The 12757-nt window shown below is 50.3% G+C and overlaps 1 protein-coding gene across 1 annotated transcript in view; it reads right to left on the reverse strand.

The window, feature by feature from the left end:
• The window catches only part of LOC104084397 (polypeptide N-acetylgalactosaminyltransferase 14-like), a gene marked incomplete at its 5' end in the record, with an annotated part of 21385 nt that extends 9520 nt beyond the window's left edge, over nucleotides 1–11865 (reverse strand). Inside the window, 8 exon segments of the mRNA XM_009588225.1 lie at nucleotides 280–363; nucleotides 1720–1812; nucleotides 4467–4593; nucleotides 9136–9239; nucleotides 10638–10722; nucleotides 11392–11484; nucleotides 11487–11529; nucleotides 11801–11865. Of these exon segments, the coding sequence (XP_009586520.1) occupies nucleotides 280–363; nucleotides 1720–1812; nucleotides 4467–4593; nucleotides 9136–9239; nucleotides 10638–10722; nucleotides 11392–11484; nucleotides 11487–11529; nucleotides 11801–11865 (694 nt within the window).
• Between the last annotated feature and the right edge of the window lie 892 nt (nucleotides 11866–12757).

Genomic DNA, 12757 nt, shown 5'->3' on the forward strand with positions numbered 1-12757 from the left:
AGCAAGGGCAGGAGGATACCTGAGGAAGACCCAAGAGCTAAGAGAAATAACTGGTGCTTTGCTCCTCACAAACGAACCATGTCACACTGTGAGCAAGCTGTGTTTAAAGCCAGCACAAATTCACTATGCCCTTCTGTGAAGCCCAAGGGAGGGAGTGCCTGTGTCTCTGAGGCAGGGGGAGGTGTGGGGACTGGAGAGGCAGAGGAAAGCTCTGTGGGGCAGGAGGGATGGGGCATCCCGCTGGCCTGCTAGAGACAGGCATAGATCGCACATCCATACCGAAGTTCAGGATAAACGTTTTCCAGGTACCACTTGAAGCTGTGGCATTTCAACCTCTTCCGCAGCTCCACTCTGCTCTGGACACTGTGGGAAGAAAATATCATAGAGATACAGTGGAAAACATGAAGGCGAGACCCAGCACACTAAAAAGGGAGGCTGAGAGAAACCCAACAGATATGCACTGACAGCAAACACAAGAGCATCAGCAGCTCTATTTTCTGGTATCTTCTGAATGAGCTTGGGAGGTCATTTTGATCTCTGTCTCTTTGGAGGTCTCACTTGGTAAAACGGCATGATGACATATTGCCATTTTAACAGGGAGCCTGGAGGTTGGTGGATGAAAAGGTTCATGGAAAAGTAGTCATTTAAAAATGATTAGTAAAAAAATGTATGCTATCTACTATATGCAATAAGTATTTATTTAATATATTAATGTACGAGGAAATTAATATATGCTATTATAAGTTACTCTTAGTTTACAGGACTACAGAAAGCCTTGATTTCCAAGAGCACATAAACACACCTTTAAGCCAGCAGAAGTTAATCACACGGTGAAATACTTCTTTCTTTCATGAACCAGGGCAAAATTTCTGCCGAGGGATCATGCTGTATAGTGCCATTTTTCCAAATTCCAGCTCCTCCCTGGGCCAGCCTCTGCCCGGGGAGCTGTTACGAGCTGGCATTTAGAGAGCAGCAGGAAGCCTCCAGTACCTTCCCTTCACATAGTCTACCTTCTCTACACCCTCCTATATTTCGCAGGACAGAGCTGCTACTTCAGCCCATGCTGATGGATGGGAAGAGGGTATGAATTCAGTGGAAATAGGTTAGTCATCAGGATTTCAATTTATTTATCTTAGAAATTGAAGAGTAGCCGGAAGGAATTTGGGGTTGGATTTGGAACCAATCCAAATCTGGCTGCGGTCCAAAGGAAACTTTCTAAGGAAAGGAAGAGCATATGAAAATGAGAAATTAACACAAATATGTACAGTCCTCCTGACAGGGAGGCGTTTCTGACTGTTCACAGAATGAATGGCAAACTCCCTGAATACAAAGCACTTGCTCCTTTCCAATAAAGCCTTAGTGGGCCCAAAATATGATGATTTTCCTGCCTCTCAGCTGCCAGTGAGACTTCTGGACTCTCCCCCACAAACTCCGCTCTGGAACCAGAAGTACTTGTACCTAATGCCAAGGGCAGGACATAGGCAGAGGGGGTTTTCCCCCACCTCGATTCGGTTCACGCACTGGGATAAACTAGCACAACATATAAACTAGCTGTTTATATGTTTCATTGCTGTGCTCATAGCATCTGCCTACCATTAGCATTTAACTGAGCGTTACTACAGAAACAACAGGCGGGTTTCCGCAGCGGGGAGACGTCACCGTGAACACCCACTGCAGCAGGCAGGGCACAGGCAGGGCACAGGCAGCAAAGACACTTACTTTCCATAAGGTCTCCCTTGGGCTGCGGGACGAGCCGCGTAGTAATACTGCTTGAATTCATCCATCCACACCTCTGCGGTGCGCTTGGTGTTTCTGAAGGAGGCAATGAAAGACAGGTGGAACCAAGGAAGCCTCCGAGGTGACATTTTCTAAAATGCATTGACTATTCCACCCCGCTCTCCTCCCATCCTCAACTTGGTCTTTGGCTTCATCCAAACCACCTTTGAACCAGCCCAACCCTCCCTACCAGAAAAGATACTACTCCTCCTCCCCATTACTCCAGGGACCAAACAGAAAAGGCAAAAGCTTGGGTGATGAATTCACCATTTCAAACTCAGCTGGATGCTTTGCATCCACCAGACTCAGAAGTGCAGCTTCTCTTAAGCGTCATCTCCCTGGTAGGCGTGCCTGGGGTTTTACTTAGCAGCTGAGAAGGAGCTCTGAAAAGTGGTGCAGAATTTGCTAAAGATTGAAGGCAAATATTTCTCTTACATCAATCCTGTATGGACCCTCTGCTTTGCACCCCTGGATTTCACTGAGGCAAATGTCAGCATGCAAAACTTAAGAGAAACCACCCCGGCCACAGTGCTGTAGCATAAATGTCAGTCTTTCACATCAGCCAGGTGTCTGCAGAAGGTTTATGGACCTCAGGAAATCTTCTGTGGACTTCAGATGGCTCTAACTCTCCTTGCAAACAGTTTTGTTGCTCCATGCCCACCCGCCCATCCCTAACCAGGTCAGGGGAGTCCTCCAAGCTCCTGCTCCAAGGCAGGCCAGTGCCTCCAAGCTATTGCTACCACACCACCAGGCTGCAGGTGCCACAGGGCAGGCTCTGGATCCAGCCAAGTCCCATGTGGCCAGAAAAGGAGATAGTCTGCATGTGAAGCCAGCACAACACTGGAGCCTGAGCTGTCTCTTGCACTGAAGTAGAGGCTGTGTGGAAAAAAAATCAGTATCTGGCAGAAAGGTGGAGATTTTTTTTGCTAATATCTCTGTTTAAACAGAGGTACCACATAGCATCAGGCTGCCAGAAGCTGCTTCTCCTCTCAGTCTATATACTAGAACATTAAGTTAAAGGCTGATAGATACCATAAGGTTAATAAAATCCCAGCTCCTAATGCCTACAGACATGTTTCTCCAGACCGCTTTTCAGTCCCTTGCTGATTCGTGGTGCTTCTTCCTCTTCCTCTAAGGCCACTGCAATAGTCTAAGTGCTCTTGCTCGAGAGATGCCGAAGTCACAGTGTCTACATCTGTATCTAACCTTCCCCAAAGTTCAAGGGTTTTTTGTCTTGGCTTCCTGATCTCATTTGGGTTTACAAGAAACATGGGGACAAATGCCGAGGCTCACACCTAGGTGTTGATTCAGACCTCCCCAAAGTCCCTGTGTGCCTCTGCCTGGGGTGCAGCCAGAAGAGCCGTACCCATTCAAGCTCCCCTTGCTCCTCCTGCAGGTGATGCAATGCAGACGCTGCCTTTTCACTCAGGTTTGCAGCGACTCTGATAGTGGAGATTTTGCCACATCTCAGCCTCTTCTGTAGGAGTCTTATTTCACTACTGAAAGCAAGAGCCCTCCTCATGACTCTCAAATTTGTGCACTCCTCCTTGATGCCAGCAACACCCTGTGCCCCTCACTGCCGTCTTTTTGAAGCAAGGTGACAAGGTCCCCTTCCTGCCCCACACGCTGCATGGCTGGAAATCGTGGATTAGATATAACCGAGGGATGTAATTTGCACTCCCCCAGTTCGTTGTCTCATGCAAAGTGTGGGGAAGCTGCAGAGAGCCCAGGTCAGTGGTAACCCTGCCGCAGGCGGCTGGGTCTTCACAAATACTGTTGTCGGCTCTTTATAACACTGGGAAAGCCACACTGAAAGGAATGCCTGGTGTGTAAACACACACAAATGCAGTTCAGCTGAGAAACAACCCTGCATTAAGTATAAGTGCCCCCGGTATTTTTCCCTGTCATTTACTTAATGGACAACCTTCACCCTCGTGCTCTAAAAAAGGAGGAAATCCTTCCTGACTTCACTAGCTGCTCCCATCATCTTCCCCATGCTGATTCCCACTTCTGGACTGCCTCCTTCCTTGCCTGCTGTTTCCAGGATCTTAGCCCATTTCAGCCAGCCGTTTCAGTACCTGATTCGGTCTATGTTCCTGTGTGTGAGGACAGGTCTCCCCTTCAGCTAGGATGCCCTGGCAGTTCCTTCAGTGTCCCCGGCAGTGAGGTGCAGCCCATTGCTGCCTCTGCTCGAGAGACAGCACCAGCCCAGAGGCGAAGCCACCCACTCCAGCACGCAGCTCGGCTCCCCTCTCGGAGGGGCATCGGGAACCAAATTTTCTGGTTCAGCTGAGCCATGCTCAGCCCTCAGCTAAGGTCACTGGGTACTGACAGACATTGCTGGCAGCCTGATTTCAGGTCATTATAAATGCGTTCTGATGACCTTAGGGTCTAAACCATCTGCTGTTACGGTAGCTAGTGCTCAGGGAGATGCTGGGGCCATCCCTCCATTTCTGTGCTGATGAAAGGTACCATATAAGTGTCCTATTTCTGTCATATTCTCGACACTGTAGAAATCCTAAGGGAGAGTCATACTGACTTGCATTTTCTTCGGCTCAGGAGATTCCTGCCCAGGGATATTTCAAAGTTTTCCAAAAAAACTTTCCTCCCCGTCTTCTCCGCTCCCCCATCCCCACAAGGCAGCACCCTATTCCGTTTCACAAAAAACAAAGCAACCACAAAACACCTACTTAATGTATGTGTTGGCATTTCCCTCTGGAAAGACATACGGATGTTTCTTCCGGAAGACATGTCCAACGCGGCTGCAGGGGATGATTTCCAGGCTCCCTCCACACATCCACACACGGAAAGAGATTTCTACAAAAGAAGCAGCTTCAGCATTTTGTCCTTCTGTCCTACAGCAGGCTGGATCCTGGTGTTACCTCTCACTTCATCCTCTGCCACATTAAACTGGGGTAAATCAACTACCAGAGAGGCTTTCCTGGGCACAACTCCCTTAAAAGAGCATTTCAAAGCTTCTTGCGATCTGCTTGAAGTCAGTGCACTTGATACCTGCCAGTAGCACAGCAGGTGCTATCACAATGACAAGAGCGAGATGGTAAGTCAGTCCCTTTTCATGCAGCCCCGCTTACATCACAGAATCATCTTCCCAGTTTTGTGCTCCCCTAATTACTTCTGCTCTGCCTATTTCAGAGTCACTTCCCTCCAAAGGGCTGTCAAGTTCACCAGGAGAGGACATGAATTCAGTTTATTAATGGTCATTATCTTTATGAATCCACCATTGATTCTGCAAAATGAACAGAGAGCTGTGCATCCATCACCTGTCCCAAAACGGACAGGAGCTTACCCTGCCCAGCACGTACTCCAGGCTGTGAGGGCCAGCGTTGCGGACCAATAAGTCACACAAATTCACACAAGCGAAGGTCAGTGGTGGGAGGGATTATCCCAAAAATCTGCATAAGCTGTCAGTATGGGAAATATCTCCTGGTTGCCCCAAGCTGCTCTCTGGCTGGTCCACAGGGCCCTTCTGGAGGAAAACAAGCCTGTGGCACAATTGACACCAGAAGTTACAGGGCTCTTGGCAGGGAGCTGGATGAAATCCTAGCTGGCGAGGTAGGATGGGTGAGCAGAATGGCTGATCTAATGGGTCCATCTGGTCCCAACGCCTGTGAAGCTATGAATCTGCGGCTATATTGTCAGACAGTCATGATTAGACAGAACCAGCACGGAAAAGATAGGAAATTAAAATAAAAGGCTTCTGCAGTTCTTTGCATCCTATTTTATCATCTGTTGACAGTATAGAGCTACAAGTAGCATGTATTTACTCCAAAACTACAAATTCCTTTTCACCACCCACCCCCCATTTAACTACAGAAGTCAGACAGGAGGACACCCATCATCTTTGCCAGCTCGTGCTCCTGGCAGTCCCCTCACATACAGCACAAGGACGACTTGTCCCCAGGTCGGACGCTGGCAAGACAAGCGCCTGTGGGAAGGCCATTTGGGCAGCGTGGACATGGGGGCACTCCTCCTCCTCCAGCAGCAGGCACTGCCGGCCTGCAAAGCTGCCATCCCTCCAAAAACAACTCACAGCTTCAGGGAGCAAAGCAGAATTGGAGCCCGGATCTCCAAAGCCACCTACTCTCAGCACACACGGCTCAGCCACGAGGTGCAGGTCACTGCAGAGGTGGGAGCCGGCTTCACAGCGCTCCCAGCCCTGCTCCCAGCATGCCCGCCTGCTCCTGAGCTGATGGAAACGGGAGGCTGGCACAGCTGCAAAACCCTTTCACCCTGATGCCGGGGTCCAAAATTCAAGGCTTGAGCCCATCCCCAACAGCTGGTCCTGGCAGCAGGGGCCAGCAAAGGCTGGGGTGAGAAAGCATAGCAGGGAGGAGAGGCGTTTCCTTCCAGAAATGCCCTCCCCTTCCCTTCACTGCCGTGTTTACAGGCAAGAGCTGCAACAGCAGCTAGAGCCTCACCACTTTCCCCAGTGCTGGGTATTAACAGGCCAATAAAACGTGCCCTTGTGCCGTGTCCTGGTGCTATATTGGGAGCAGCCTTAATCGCAGCTGCAGGGAAATGAGATTACGGCAGGATGTGGCCGCTTTAAACTGCTGCACTTGGTTCCTGTCGCACGTGGCTGTTGCTCTCATTTGCCTGTGTGTCACAGCGCCGGCCACACTGCCAGCGATACTAAGTAAATCAGAAGGGTGCCCAATAAAAGGGGACGATCAGCCGAGCAGCTGTGAACTGCAGCATGGCTGCTGCGTTGTGCCTTACCCTCCTCTGGTCCTTCTGCTCAGCCCAGGAGAAGAGCAGCTCCCTGAAGATCAATGAGGGAAAGACCTGCATGGTTCAGTCCTTGCCTGCTCTTAATTTAAAGCCTAATGAAGAGGTGAGCTGAGGTGATTTCTGTGCACTGCGAACTGGAATGAAAACACAGTCCTGGGGAGGCAGGAGATGGTGAGGAGCCTGAGCTCTCCGCTTCAGACATGTTGCACCCTGCAGACCCTGCTCCAGTCCCAGTGGAGGCAATTAAAGCACAGCTTTCTGCAGGTAGGGACTACCCACAGAGCTATCCATGGCAGCTAACAAACAGGGTCTCCAGACAGGCAGCTGAGAGCTAAATGCCTCGAGAGGAGGTAAACTGAGGCACCAGTGAAGGCATGGCACGGGCGCCCTCAGAGGAGCCAGGGGAGCAGGAACCAGCAGCGCCCTTGTCCTGGCCTGCGAGGGATGTCTGCAGCAGGGGTGGCCCCTCCGAGTGACCCCCAGGAGAGGTGCAAGCAGTATGCATTGGGGTGCACTGGGCTTCGCCTTAGCTTAGCAAAATACCTGTAGCGCTTCTTGCTGGCCTGCAAGTCCTCTGCCATTACTCATCAATTCACCTACAGGGGATTAAGTAAATTTAAGAAGTAAAACACCTACAATATCCTCCTTCTAACCCAAACACACTTGCTTTTGTTTTATCTGAAGTCTCCAGTCCTCTCCAGCTGCCCAGTCAATAACATTAAAGGCAGCAGCGATGCCCCCCAGGACCAGAATCCTGCATCCCCTCAGGACTACGCTACCAGAAAAAGCACGGTTCACTGCAAGCGCCCAAAATGAGCAGCCAGTCGCTCAGCTCCTGCCCTCTGTCACCTGCCCAGAACTGACCGGGGCCAGCAGGGTCACAGCTGCCCTTGCCTGTGTGCGAAGGAGAGGTGGGACACACTGCCCTCGACTGCTGCGCCTGCAGGAGACGTATCTTTGAGCCGGGCACGCTTCTGCTCTCAGGGTGATGGGCAAGACGGGATCTACCCTCCTGCTATGCAAACCTGCACTTTTTTGTCACAGCATTAACCTCCTGGCCCCTTTCTCGCCTTTTCCCTTCGTCACACCGATGCCCTGAGGCAGCGTTACACCCCGCGGCACAGCCAGCGCATGCTCAGTCGGGACCAGCCTCCGGGGGCATAGCACCAGTAAGGGAAACATGGCGCTCCCTAGGATAGGCCATAACCACACGTAAGGAGCACAACGCCTGCTGTTGCAGGGCTTTGGACAAGCTGCCGGGATAGAGCTTCCCCGGAGGGCAGGCTGCCCCGTCACCGTTCATCTCCCAGGAGCTCGTGCTGGCTGCTGTCAGGGATGAGTGATGAGCAGAGACGGACAGCGGGTCAGGCGCAGGAGAGGACCTCTCCTCCTGTCTAGTTCCCTTCTTGAATGCTTTGTCTGGGCCATTGATCCAGCGGGGGAGGTGGGAGGGCTGCTGCTCACTCCTAGGTTTCCTCAGAGCCACCCCACTCAGAGGAGCAGATGCTTTGGGTCAGACCGGTGGCAAGACACCCACCCACAGAAAGAATGCACGAGGGAGAGAGATCCTACTGCATAACAAGATATAAATAAATAAAATATGCTAGAGGAAAAAGGCATGTGAAGGAAACTACAGTGCCAGGCAGCGGATGGGTTACTGCAAGGCGGCAGCATCTGTTCCCTTGGATGACTGACAGCATTGCTGTATGTGTTAAGACACAAAATCCTTCCTTCCTTGCTAGCAATGCTCCCCAGAGGTGCGAGCTATTAAAGCCGGGTTCTGATCTGTCTCCCTGACATTGAGTGCCTCCCCCTTCTTTCACAGATACAGTCTATTGCTCTGATCTGCAGCATCACTACAGCTTCAAAGAGAGAACAGCCCAGCCTGATCCAGCTCTGCTTGACACGGGGGACAAGGGACAGGCTGTTACCTCTTTCATGTGCCCTCTCAAGTTTGCATGCCGGAGATTTCTTAATGCCCAGCTTGCCCCGTGATAATGGGCAGAGGTGACTGAATTTAGGTCAGCTCTTAACCTTTCTTTTTCAGGCAGGAAAAATGATAGTGTCAAGGAAAGCCTGGCAGCGCTCAGCCATCTAACGATACAGGAATGGATAAGCAGCCGTGTTACTTTGCCACCTGCTTCCAGCATGCCGATGCAGCTACTGTCTCGAGCACTCTGCAAATCCAGGGAGGCACTGATGCCTCAGTTCATCGCTTCAAAATGCTGCCGTCAGACAATGGAATATAAGACATGTCTTTGCTTCATTAATGAGAAAATAAGATCAGGAAGGAATAGGAGGGTGCGTATGGTGTTCTCTCATCTGTTGGTAACACCAAAGCTGAAAATTCTGTGGTTTAGGGTATTTACCTATAGAAAATCAAAGCAGCGTGGAAGGCAGGGAGTCCCAAATATAAACAATTGCTCACTTCCCATCATTCATGGTTGTTGGATCCCTTACTCACCTGAGACCGTAACCTATGAATGTAAGTGAGGGAAACCATGCAGAACATTCAAAGCAAAATCCAAAATGACCTTGTATTCATCTGGCATGACTCAGGAAGAGAAGCCAACACAGCAAGGCGTAGAAGGAAGAAGAGCGACTCACCGAAGTTCTCCCCACCCCAGATGTCCATGGCACTGTCGTACTTCCCCAGGTGGTTGAACCAGGCTTTATCGATCACAAACAGCCCCCCGGCAATGATGGGAGTCCTGCAGAATGGGTAAGGGAAGAGGGGACACACTCTCAAACACTGCTGCAGCACCTGGATGCACAGAAGCAGCCCTTCCCTTTGCCTCCTCTTCCATCGTCAGGACATTACCTATGTATCTGCTTCTCACTAAACAAGGACAACACTCCTCAAAAAGCATCTGAGCCATTCTTTCAGCTGCCTTGGTATTTTGCTGTCAATCATAAATTGCCTGGCACTTAATAACTGGCTAATGCACCCGTCAGCACAGCTCCTACAAGCCCAAAGTTCACAGCCCTGATTGTAGGCTTCAACATCAAAAATGCACTTAGCGCTCAGGGGGTTATTCACTCAGACGGGCTTTTTGCCTGGAGGCAGCCTATTAAGAGCACCATTCCACTGGGGAGGGGAAGGCAGAGCCAATTCAGAAGGGCTTTTTAAAAGCCATCACTAGCTGTGTGATCTTTATTTCAAAACAGGGTTATTTTTCATTCTTTAGATTAGCTAAGAAAACTGCACAGAGAAGGTCCATGGAGGAGGGGAGGGCAGACCCAGAAGATAGCTTGAGGAGACTTGCCATTTTCTGGCACGAGTCCTGTCTCCATTCAATTGCAGACAGTGTGGATGCCTTAGGGAGGAGCTGGGGTGACTGCTGCGCCCGGGCGAGTCTCCGCAGCACCCTATGTGGCAGGATGACCAGGAACATGAGGCGAGTCTTTGGGAAGCCAGCGAGAGCTCCTGTTAACAACAGCATCCTAAGGAGCAGCAGTGCTTTGCTCCCCTGCGAGCTTTCTGGGGCCCTGAGCTTCCTCCAACACCTCATCTCCTCCATGCTGCACACCCCAGCGCTTCATGGCTGGGGATGCAGACACCAGCACTCGGCTTGCTGCCAGGAGAGATTTTCAGCAGAACGAGGGATTCCCTCTATCCCACAGCATGAGGATAGGTGGCAACTCTCCTGTTCAATTTTGCTATCTCTCCTGCACATCCTGAATTTGAGGAACCTTCAGCAAGGTCTGGAAGAGCAGTGCTGATCTGGAAAGGCTGGACTAGACACCATGTTTTATCAAGTGGGCTGAGGACACTGCCTTATTTTTAAGTGATAGCTGAGCTGAGAGAAGCAGGAGTCTAGAGCGCTGGGCTTTTTCCCTAACCATATTCAGCCTCCTTAGCACTACCAAAACACAAATAACCATAAATATACCCCTTCTACCTTTGCAGCACCCTCAGGCCTCACAGGGAGGTGAAGCTGTACTGCCAAACCCAAACTAGCGAAGAGCTCGCTATAGGTATTAGAAGTTCAGAGCTGTCCTGGAAGGAATATCACACTGCTATGGTGCATGGTGACACACATGAGGTCAGATGAGACGCCTGTCCTGCCCCACATTCCTCAGGTGCCTCCTTCCCTCTCTTGACTTACTTAATGGGTTCGGTGGGATCAAGTCGTTTGGCTTTCTGCTCTGGAGAAAGCTGCTCCCATTTGAAATGCAGACTCCAGTCAAAACCTAAGACCAAAGTAGAGAAGTACCACGGGGAAATTAGAAATGGGTATGGATTAGGAGGCAATGCAGGCTGCAGAAGCCGTGTTTGATGGAGTATTATTTTCCCCACTTTCAAATGACTGAAGCCATGGAGATGCAGCTCTTGGGAGAAGAGTCCAATGACTAACATATCTTACTACTGCATATGAACAAGAAACAACACATTGCATTACAACTGCAAAGTCAAGCACTTGTCAGAATTAAAGCTGCTGATGAAACCTTACTTCGTCCCCTTGTGCACACAGATACATACTCTGATGGTTATTGCACGCTACAAATAGCACAGGCATACTAATAAGCACTACAGTCGCATCCTCCATTTGTTGCCTGACATCCCCTGACTCCTCTTGTCAGCAGCCCGGCTTTCTGTGCTGCCAAGGGTGGCTTTGACATGACCCTTCTTTCCTGCTTGACCGCCTTATCCACTGCAGCAAACACCATTCCTCACGCCACACTTACCCGTCTCTAAAATAGCCTGAAAACAGCCAGCGGGGAGCACTGAACAGTGCTAATGCGCTTTTTGCAAGATAGCAGGAGCCAGCAGTGTGGTGCAGAGCCACCAGCTCCTCGGGCCAGTGCGTCCTCACACCACAGGACGGATGCCCACAGAGCATGCACACGGCTTGGACTCACCTCCTCTGAGGTCCGAGGAAGCCGCCACATAGGCAAAAGTGTCCAAGTTGATGATGTCAATAACAGGGCTGACAACTCGGGTGGGATCCTGGAAAGCAGAAGCGAAACGACCCATGACTTCAGATCACATCGCTCAAACTGGTCAAGGAATGCTCTAAACTCCTGAAGACACCAGGTGGCTTGAAATCTTGGTGTCATTCACGTTTGCCAGGGACAAGTGCCCATCACTGCCTCCTCCTCCTCAGCCATGGCATCAGTTCAACCAGGGAATTAATGGCAGCAGCACCGAGTGGCAGAGGTATTGCTGGGAGCCAGGGGCACGCCAGCGAGAGAGGCTGGGAAGGCAGGCACCATCTCTCCTGGGAAAGAGGACTCCGTGCTGCTGGGCCGCTGCGCTAGCATCTCTCACCGGCGTCGGCTTCACCCCCAGTCTCTCCCTCCGCAGGCCGTGCGTGTATTCGGCGCCGAACTCGGCTGGATGCAAAGCTCCGTCTGCCTTTTACAGATTCACCAATGTATTCCCCTTTCACCTCCCTTAAACACTTTTTACTGGATTTCACAAGTCAGGCGACAAACAGGCAGTTGAAACGACAGAGGAAAAACACAGGCAGTCAAGCAGCTTAAATACAGGCGTTTTTAAAATGCACACACTATGGGGATATAGTTAGAGTTTTGCCAAAGGTGTGAAAGGGTTAAAAAAAAGACCCGAATTATTTTAAGTAGTTGGTGGTGATTTAATTAACATCTTGTTATGGACAAAGAGATTATACAAACAGTTATGAACGAAAACATCTACAGGAGGAAGAGACTCTGACAGCTTTGACTGGTCTCTTATCTCCCTTTTTCTTTTCAAAAATCCCAAGCTCCAATTATAGCTCAAACTTCAAGCTTTTACCCTCGCCAGATCAAATAATTTTTCACAGCCATGCAAAGCAAAGCATCTGAGCACACACGGGCTTGCTCTCTCGCTCGGAAAAGACTTTGTTTTAGAAATTGGTCCTGACAAGGAAGTTCTCAAATGCAACTGTAGGAAGAAGCAACCAAAGGCCATGAGCTGGGAGCTGGACTAGAGCTCATGTTTTCCAAATGAGCATGACAAATACTTGGTATTTCCATAACAACGTCAAGTCAGGAGTCTTAACGTGACTTTCTGTGAGTCAAACAACCCACTGAAAGGGCAAGGTCTGCTGTACCTACATACCGCATCACGTCCAAGCACGATGAGCCTTTTAAACTCATTGTAGCTGCTGCATAGTGCCCCTCAGACTGCCGCAGCTCAGTACACCCAAGCATCCTTTAGTTGCCTGAGGGTAGGGGAAAGGTTCTGAGCAAAGTATCAGTTGGCGGCTGGTCACGAGCAGTGTTC

This window comes from Fulmarus glacialis, unplaced genomic scaffold (assembly GCF_000690835.1).
Source record: "Fulmarus glacialis isolate BGI_N327 unplaced genomic scaffold, ASM69083v1 scaffold5712, whole genome shotgun sequence".
Lineage (NCBI taxonomy): Eukaryota > Metazoa > Chordata > Aves > Procellariiformes > Procellariidae > Fulmarus > Fulmarus glacialis.